The 9,540-nt window shown below is 33.3% G+C and overlaps 1 protein-coding gene across 1 annotated transcript; it reads left to right on the forward strand.

Annotated features, from left to right (window-relative positions):
- Positions 1-230: 230 nt before the first annotated feature.
- Positions 231-8,503, forward strand: LOC106322048 (lipoxygenase 6, chloroplastic-like). The gene is made up of 9 exons (XM_013760239.1): positions 231-679; positions 5,134-5,408; positions 5,507-5,741; positions 5,829-6,149; positions 6,230-6,315; positions 6,704-6,817; positions 6,907-7,211; positions 7,302-7,568; positions 7,655-8,503. The coding sequence occupies exons 1-9, from the start codon at positions 301-303 to the stop codon at positions 8,412-8,414; spliced, it is 2,742 nt and encodes a 913-aa protein (XP_013615693.1). The 5' UTR covers positions 231-300; the 3' UTR covers positions 8,415-8,503.
- Positions 8,504-9,540: the final 1,037 nt, after the last annotated feature.

Genomic DNA, 9,540 nt, shown 5'->3' on the forward strand with positions numbered 1-9,540 from the left:
TCCAATGCCGCTTATACCATTAAGTACACGTGGCTCTCTATTTGTGGAACATGCATCTCACGCGCTCTTACAGGCGTGACAAGGATCCACTAACGGTGAAAATGAAATGACTACACTCACTACGGTCAAACAAATTCCCTGTCTGAATATATTTTAGTTTCTCTAGTCTAAAAATTAACCAAAACGCAAACGTTTAACACGTCTCACGTTCCTCTAGCACGAGGTCCACGAGCAATCGCGGCTCATTTATCACATCTCTCTCTCAATCCAAACACAAGAGAGAACAAAAATAAAATAAAAATGTTTGTAGCATCTCCGGTGAAAACAAACTCCTACGGTGCCGGCCTGGAGAGATTTCCGGCGTTTCCCGTACTTCCACGGCGGCGACAACACATAGTTCCACTTTCCAGAAAAGTCCGAGCTGTGATAAGCCGGGAAGAAAAGACGGTGGACCAAGAAGATGGAAAAAATACAAACGGTTCACTAGTAAGTAACTCACCCGCGTTTCCATGGCAGAAATCTAAGTATACGGGAACAAAAACGGTCATTGCGGTTGTGAAGATCAGGAAGAAGATGAGAGAGAAGCTAACTGAGAAGGTTGAGCATCAACTAGAGCTTTTAATGAAAGCCATAGGTCAAGGGATGTTGATTCAGCTTGTTAGTGAAGAAATCGATCCTGGTTCGTTTTTTCTTAACTTCTTTTATTTCTCTTTTACCAAATTTGCATTTTTGATTTGCCTTTTTGCATATAAATCAGTTTATTACTTTTTGGGCTAGAGAACAAAAAGCCAAATACTTATTAGATTTATTTAGTTACAGTTTACCAGTTTGTTCGTTTCTATACATCTTGATTTTCTGTATTTTTTGGATTTATCCTAGACTTAGCTTAAGATTGTTGGAAAAAAGAAAAAAAAGCTTCAGATTGTTTTCTAGAACTTTTTTGGTCGCGGTTTTGGTGCTAAACTCAAGGAGACAGCTATTAACTCGTGCATAGTTAATGATATTTCAGTGAACTTAGTGGATGTTAATTAAGAACCCATCAGCCAATAAGTTCTTATTCTCTTCCTATTTCGCTGTCACCGCCGTTCTGCCGGAACTAGTTGGCGGTGGTCAATTCTAATGATAATCTATATTGCAAAACCGAATCTTTCATCCTCCTGGCTGGATCTGACATTTTTATATATTATTTCCTTAGATTTTCTTTGTGAATTATTGTGCCAGATCGTCGAAGTTATCAATCCGATTTTTCCACTCTGTATTAAATAGTAAACAATATGTTTTTACTTTATAATAGTATAATTTAGTAACAAGTTTAGTATAATAAGTTAGTGAGAGTCTTGAATAATGTGGAAAAGAGATTTGACTTTTCATGCCTTCGTTTTTGTTATTATGGGGGTTTTAAGCACATCATTATATTTTAATTGCAGTTAAAACAATAGATCGCAATAGCTTTAGATTAACACCTTCTGTGGAAGTGGAAGGATCTAAGAAAGTTTTTCAACATATATTTAAATAATCCCCTATATATTAATGAGATTCTTACCTCTACAGACACTTTCTCATGTATCAATTACACTACAAGACACTTACCACTTGAGACACATTTTTCCTTCTTGAAATGTCTCTTATGACCTTCAACTAAAAAAAATGGAACATTTCATTTTCTTCCCATCACACAGATCCCTCTCCTCTTTTCATTTTACTTTAATATTTTTCTTATCACACCTTATGTTTTCATTTACTTTTATCTCAAATTCTAAAATATATTAAGCAAAAATAATTATCATAATAAATTATATATAAAATTACATATCTTTTAAGATCCATTTTCGTATATATATTATATATATATTAATGTGTAAACAAAACTAAATGTGGACGTGGACACCAAAATATGGATAATAAAATTATAGATTAGATGTGAACATGAACACCACCAACAAGTACCATCCACATCGTCTCATGTGTCGTCATTCTCTGCTCTCACCGCGGCGTTGTGGCCATGCTCAAGATCGTTGTGGTAGCCGTCTTCGCCTCTTCAGTTGTAGAAGGAAAGCTCGAGTAATCTTTTATAAGGCGTATATATTTTTCTCATGTCTAGTTGAACCTTTTTAATCTCATAAATTGTAACCTTGTCCATATTTCTGCGTCCATAATTATTATGTCCATAATTTAAGACTTAACCATATGTGTTCATAAATATATATATCCATAATTTATGTCCATAACAAATCACTCTTATAGAATTTACCGTCCACATGGTGTTAAGTGTATTATGTACATAATGGTTATCATATCAAATTTTTTAAAAAATTTCAAATTTGTAATAGTGGAAGTAAACCATCATACAATATTATTTGCATTTCTTTGATTCATACGTCCACAACACAAGTCGATCCACACTTCATCGTCGTCCTTATCTTGTCGTCCACAACTCGTTATCCATAACTCGTCCACGACTCGTTCTCCACAAGGACAAATTTGTCAAAAACACACCTAGGTCCCACCAGAAAGTGTCTCAGAGGTGAGAAGTGACTCTCACTGTAAAAGAAAGACAAAAAGTGTCCTAAAATGTAATCAACTCTATATTATTTGAGAAACATTACACCTTATTTTTGTAGCCACGTGTCATCAATACAATGATTCTTACAACTCTTATAAAATAAGTTGGTTCATCTAATTATATAATAAGTTTTTTATTAAACTAACCATAAATTCATTATCAATTTTCATTATTATTTCCTTAAATAAAAGTTACGAAATTGCCTAATCTGACTAAAGTATATATATGACAATGAAGGATTTTGAATAACAAAGATTTGATAAAATTTAATGTATCTTTTATCATATTTATTTAATTTTAAACTATTAAAATAAATTAAACAACCACATAAATCATATAATACAAATTTAGATTTTTTTTTTATATGTTATATTTTAAATTTTTAAAAATGACTATAAATTACTAAAACTTTTAAAATTCCTTCAAATTTTGTGATCCATGGTTTAAATTTTTTGTTATGATAAGATACAAATGATTATAAAATCATGTAAGTAAAGAGTATAACTTAATTAATTATTAAGATTAAAAGATATATTATTTTTAAGTTAAACTATATACCATATAAAATACATAAATATTTTAATTTCAAAATTTACTTTGAAAATTTTCTTTTGATAAAAACTTTGAACAAACATTGACAACTTCATTTTTTAAAAATTAAAAATTATTAAAACTAATAATTTCACAATGAAAATTTTGTTATCAGTAATTTAATTTTTTTTGCTATAAAAGATATAAATTATAAAAAAACATACGAGTGGAAAAAATCATTTAATAGACATTAATATTAAAAATATATTATATATGTTAATATCATTTAAATTTAATTATATATCCTATCAAATAGAAAAAAATTGTTTTGATTAATAAAATTTATTTATATGTTCGCACAAATTCAATTATATATGTAATAGTTACTGAATTTATAATTATTCAATATATATTTATTATTTCATAATATGTAAACAAATATAATACTTAAAATAATTTATTATATATATATATATATATATATAATGCTCTTGCGCGGGTCTTAACCTAGTTAATAATATATATATATTGGATGACCGACTTAAACACAGACATTTCTTCATCATAGTTTTCATAGTATTGCGAATGAATGGAAAACGACCTATTTCCACACCAAAAATATCGTATAACAACAATTCCACACAATCTTTCATGTGCATCCTAATTGCACATATTTTAAGCATACAAACCAATTTACCTCCATTTTTAAAGATCAAAACCGAAACCACACAGACAAAAGTTTACCTTGGTTTTAATGATTTAGAATTTAAACCGATATTAAACCAGTTGGTATTGAACTGAAATTAACACCGATCCAACATGATATCTATATAGTACCGACCTAACTCTTTAGTAGGATGTTGGATTGGGTTCTATTTGGATATCAGGTTGTGTCGAGTTTTAATTTCAGTTCGATACCAATTGGTTTGATATCGGTTTAACTAGTTTCACATTTGTTTAGGTTCTAAACCATTAAACTAAGCTAAACCTTCGTCTTTGTGGCTTCAGAATTTTAATCATTTAAAATGGAAGTAAATGGGTTCGTATAATTAAAATGTGTTCAATTAGAACGATCGTGAAAGATTGTGTAGAGTTGTTACTATATGATATATATCGTGTGGAAATATGTCTTTTATCCAAAACTATTAAGATGAGATTCTCATGTTTTAAAATACCAACTCAATATTATATATTAATTTAGTATATGTTGAGATATTCAAATAGATCTCTATTGAAATTATTCTTATAACCTTAGTATTAGTGAGGTTATCACATCATTTCTTATTGTTAAAACAAATAAGAACAATTAAAATATGAAAGAAAATGTGATTTTTTCAAATGTATTAAAAAAACATAGAAACTAGTGGTTCAATAACTTTTACAAAATAAAATAACTAAGCAAATAAAACATTATTTTAAATTTTTTTAAGGTCATACAATAATGTTTTAGAATATCTTTATGAGTGCGACTGGATGTACTTGTTAGAGTAAATCTTTACTCTAATTTTAGTTTTTACTCTGAATTCAACCTTTTCTATCCAATCAGGTGGAGTATGTTTTCAGCCCATTTATTTCAAAAATGGAGAAAAACTAATAAAAATAGAGTACCTTTTTACTCTATGTTAAACAAGTAAAAAGTTTTACTCTACTTTACTTTATTTCCTCTCTTTTCCACTTCTTTATCCCACCAATTTACTCTATGAGTAACCAATTACACTCTATCTATGGTATAAAAACGGAGTTCTTAACAGTAATAAAAAAAATTAATTAATGAAGTGTTATAATTGATCCATCCTTAATTTTTTTTTTGAAATTACTATATGGATATCTCAAGTTTTAAAACCCCCATTATTATTTATTTAATTTTTAATCGGAGCCTCCAGCTCTTGTGGTAAGGGGTTCACAGCTAGCTATGAGTCCGGCCACCCGGAACGTCTTAAATAATTTTTTTTAACTATTGGAGTACTCTTAGACGTTTACCAACACACGCTTTTTCTATTCGTTAATGGTGACATAATGTTTGTTATTGTATATTACAGAAACTGGTTCAGGTCGAAAGAGTTCAGAAACTCCGGTGCTTGGACTCCCCAAGGCTCGCAACGATTCCAGATACCTGGAATTCACAGCCAACTTCACTGTCCCGACCGACTTTGGTAAACCAGGTGCCATTCTTGTCACCAATCTCCTTTCCTCGGAGATTTGCTTGTCAGAGATTACTATCCATGACGGAGGTGACACAATTCTCTTCCCTGGAAACACTTGGATCCACTCCAGAAACGATAACCCTGAAGGCAGGATTATCTTCGCAAGTCAAGTGAGAATACTTCTTCTTCATGGTCTTACTTTCTTCTAACTTTTGTTTATTATTTTTTTTTGTTCTTACACTTATTCATCATCATGTTGCTTCATAAGACATGGTTACCTTCCGAGACTCCAGCGGGGATCAAAGAGCTACGAGAAAAGGACTTGAAGAGTGTCCGTGGTAATGGAGAAGGCGAGAGAAAGCCTCATGAGAGGATCTATGATTATGATATCTACAACGACATAGGCGATCCTCGTAAAAAAGATCGAGTTAGGCCTATTCTTGGTGTCCCAGAGAGGCCCTATCCAAGACGTTGCAGGTCTGGCCGGCCTCTCCTTTCAACAGGTGATCAATCTCTTTCTCTCTCACTCACTTTACATAGTAGTAGTACAAAGACATTGTTTTGGCTTCTGACATGGTGAATTCATTCAGACACACCGTTTGAGAGCAGAGGAAAGGACAAGGATGAGTTTTATGTTCCGAGAGACGAAGTTTTTGAAGATATCAAGAGAGACACGTTTAGAGCTGGGAGATTCAAGGCTCTCTTTCACAACCTCGTCCCATCTATTGCAGCTGCATTGTCAAACTTAGACATTCCTTTTACATGCTTCTCTGATATAGACAGGTTATACAAATCTGATATTGTCTTGAAACACACCGAGGGAAAAGACAAAGGCCTAGGTGGTTTCATTGATGGCATCCTTAACGTTGGTGAAACACTACTAAGATATGACACTCCTGCCGTAATAAAATGTAAATTTTGTTCATTCTTGAATTTGTACCATCATTCTTGAAGTAGATATATCATGTATTTTTATGGTTTGTTTGTTCAGGGGACAGATTTGCGTGGCTGAGGGACAATGAGTTTGGACGTCAAGCTCTTGCTGGTGTCAACCCTGTCAACATCGAGCTTCTCAAGGTATGTTTTATTTTTACTATTTGTTTTTACAACAAAAGGAAACTATATCTAGGAAGCAATCCAAGGTGGAAACTCTATGTGGACAATATGTTTAGTCTCAACCCTCTCGCTTCGTGTCAGCTTGCCTGCTACCAGGGCCGATCCTTGGCATAGACCAGTCAAGTATTGGTTTATGGCCCCTAAAATTTTTGAACAAAAATTATATAGAAATAGGCTCTCCAATTCATAAAAACATTTTTTTATTAAAATTCTTATTAAATCGCCTACAACCCACAAAATTGCAGGGCCTGCCTGGGTGCTACTGAATTTTTCTATCGTGGATTTTACCATTTATATATCAGGAATATTCTGTACGAGTTTCTGAAACTTCTTGTATATGTATTGACAGGAGCTGCCAATTCGAAGCAAGCTTGACCCGGCTATATATGGATCTCCAGAATCTGCTCTCACTGAAGAACTGATTGCTCATGAAGTTTTACACTATGGAATGACTTTGGAACAGGTTTAGTGCTGTTACAACAATTGTTTTATAGAATCCTCTCATCTATTTGATCCTAAGACTAAAAAGTTTTAGTGTATGTTTGGATGTAGGCGTTTGAAGAGAAGAGATTGTTTCTCCTGGATTACCATGACATGCTCCTGCCATTTGTAGACAAGATAAACTCCATCAAAGAGGATCCAAGAAAGACATATGCTTCTAGAACAATTTTCTTCTACTCAAAGGCAGGTGCCCTGAGGCCGTTGGCCATAGAGCTCTCCTTGCCTCCCACGCCAGAGAACGAGAACAAGTTTGTTTATGCTCACGGACATGACGCTACTACTCACTGGATTTGGAAGCTAGCCAAAGCTCATGTCTGCTCAAATGATGCTGGTGTTCACCAGCTAGTTAACCACTGGTAACTCAAGTTACTTGAACTTTGTCTCCAGCTTTGTTAGTAGTTTCCATTGATTTGTATTGAAGAGACATATAATTTGGAGACTCTCAGGCTAAGGACTCACGCTTGCATGGAGCCTTACATCATTGCCACCAACAGACAATTGAGTTCGATGCACCCGGTTTACAAGCTGCTTCATCCTCACATGCGCTACACGCTAGAAATCAATGCGCGTGCACGTAAAAGCTTAATCAACGGAGGAGGGATTATAGAAAGTTGCTTCACTCCTGGAAAATACGCAATGGAACTAAGCTCTGCGGCATACAAAAGTATGTGGCGGTTTGACATGGAAGGACTTCCTGCTGATCTTGTCCGAAGGTTAATAAAACACACACACAAACACTCTTTTGTTTGGTCATACTGTCTCTTTCTCTAATAATTCTATATTTCCTCATATAATACAGGGGAATGGCAGAGGAGGATTCTTCAGCGGAGTGTGGTGTGAAGCTTGTGATCGAAGACTATCCGTATGCAGCAGATGGTCTTTTGATCTGGAAAGCCATCAAGAACCTAGTTGAATCATATGTGAAACACTTCTACTCTGATCCCGATTCAATAACCTCTGACTTTGAGCTCCAAGCTTGGTGGGACGAGATCAAGAACAAAGGTCACTACGACAAGAAAGACGAGCCTTGGTGGCCTAAACTCAACACAACGCAAGACTTGTCCGAAATCCTAACCAACATGATATGGATCGCGTCGGGACAACACGCAGCCCTTAACTTCGGGCAGTACCCGTTCGGTGGGTATGTGCCTAACCGTCCTACGCTGTTGAGGAAACTTATACCACACGAAAACGATCCAGACTACGAAATGTTCATGAGAAACCCTCAGTACAGTTTCCTGAGCTCGTTACCGACACAGCTCCAAGCAACAAAAGTGATGGCGGTACAAGAGACGCTCTCTACGCATTCTCCTGACGAAGAGTACTTGATCGACCTGAAAGAAAACCAGAGACGTTGGTTTCAAGATGAGGAAGTGGTTAAGTATTTTAGCAAGTTCACGGAGGAGCTTGAGGAGATAGAGAAGAAGATCAATAAGAGGAACAAAGATAAGAAACTGAAGAACAGAACAGGTGCTGGAATGCCTCCTTATGAACTACTTATACCTACTTCACCACATGGAGTCACTGGCCGTGGTATTCCCAACAGCATTTCCATCTAGATGTGATTATCATGTCGTATGGGTTTTTGTTTGGTGGTAGAGTTTGTATCTGTAGTATGATCATTATATGAGGATTATTACCTTTTTTCAATGTATCATGACTATAATAATGCAGCAGGGATCAATAAACTCAAACTCACTCATATACTTTAATCCTTTTTCGTACTATGAAACTAGAGCTAGGGTTGGACGGTTGGTCATAGAGCCGGTCATGGACATAAATAAATGAAACATTGGTCAATATAGATTCTAAAATTTAGCAAAAAAATTTAAAACAATTTATATAAGCATAAATCCTTAAATTTGCAATTTTTATTAAAATATTTACTAAATTGTTTATATCTTCCATAATTTAGGGCCGGTTCTGGTTAGTGGTATGATGTGTGTGATGGTTGGATCTGAGTCGGAGCTTGCATATGGAGTAGGATTGGCTAGTAGGTTTATGGGTAAACCTGGAGAGTTTCGTCTAGTTTATATCACGAGTTTAATTTCATTCATTCAGAAACTGATGTAGATGTCAGAGACTGTTTAAATATCTCGTTTCATCAATTAAAATATGACCGCCGTAATTTATCAAAAATTAGTTTTTAACCTACGTTTTAAAAGCGTAAAAATATTTTTAACAAAATTTAATTTAAAAATATTGTTTAACATTTTTTGATAAGTAGTGTTTCAACATTTTTATTTTAGTGTATTTGAAAACTATATAATTATATTAAATATGAAAGTTGTATAAGATATAAGATATTATGTAATTATTTTTTTAATTATTTAATCTGTTTTCTTATGAACTTTTAATAAAATTTGTGTAATTCGTTTGATTAATTGTGTGATATATACTTATTTGATAAAAAATTAACTATAAAACTTATTTGACGACAATTTATTGACTCTAACATTTTATTTGCTTAAAACGTATTTGATGTCAATTTAAACCAAACATAATCTTTTTAAGAATAAAATAATCTAAGAATAAGAATCTAATATGAAAGTTTTACTAAGTTTAAATGAATGCAATTTTTTATGAAACTATAAATAAAATAATTCATTAATTTAATTAATTTTATATCAAACAAATAAAATGTTAGAGTCAGTAAATTGATATCAAATAAGTTTTATGATAAAA

Source organism: Brassica oleracea, chromosome C2 (assembly GCF_000695525.1).
Source record: "Brassica oleracea var. oleracea cultivar TO1000 chromosome C2, BOL, whole genome shotgun sequence".
Lineage (NCBI taxonomy): Eukaryota > Viridiplantae > Streptophyta > Magnoliopsida > Brassicales > Brassicaceae > Brassica > Brassica oleracea.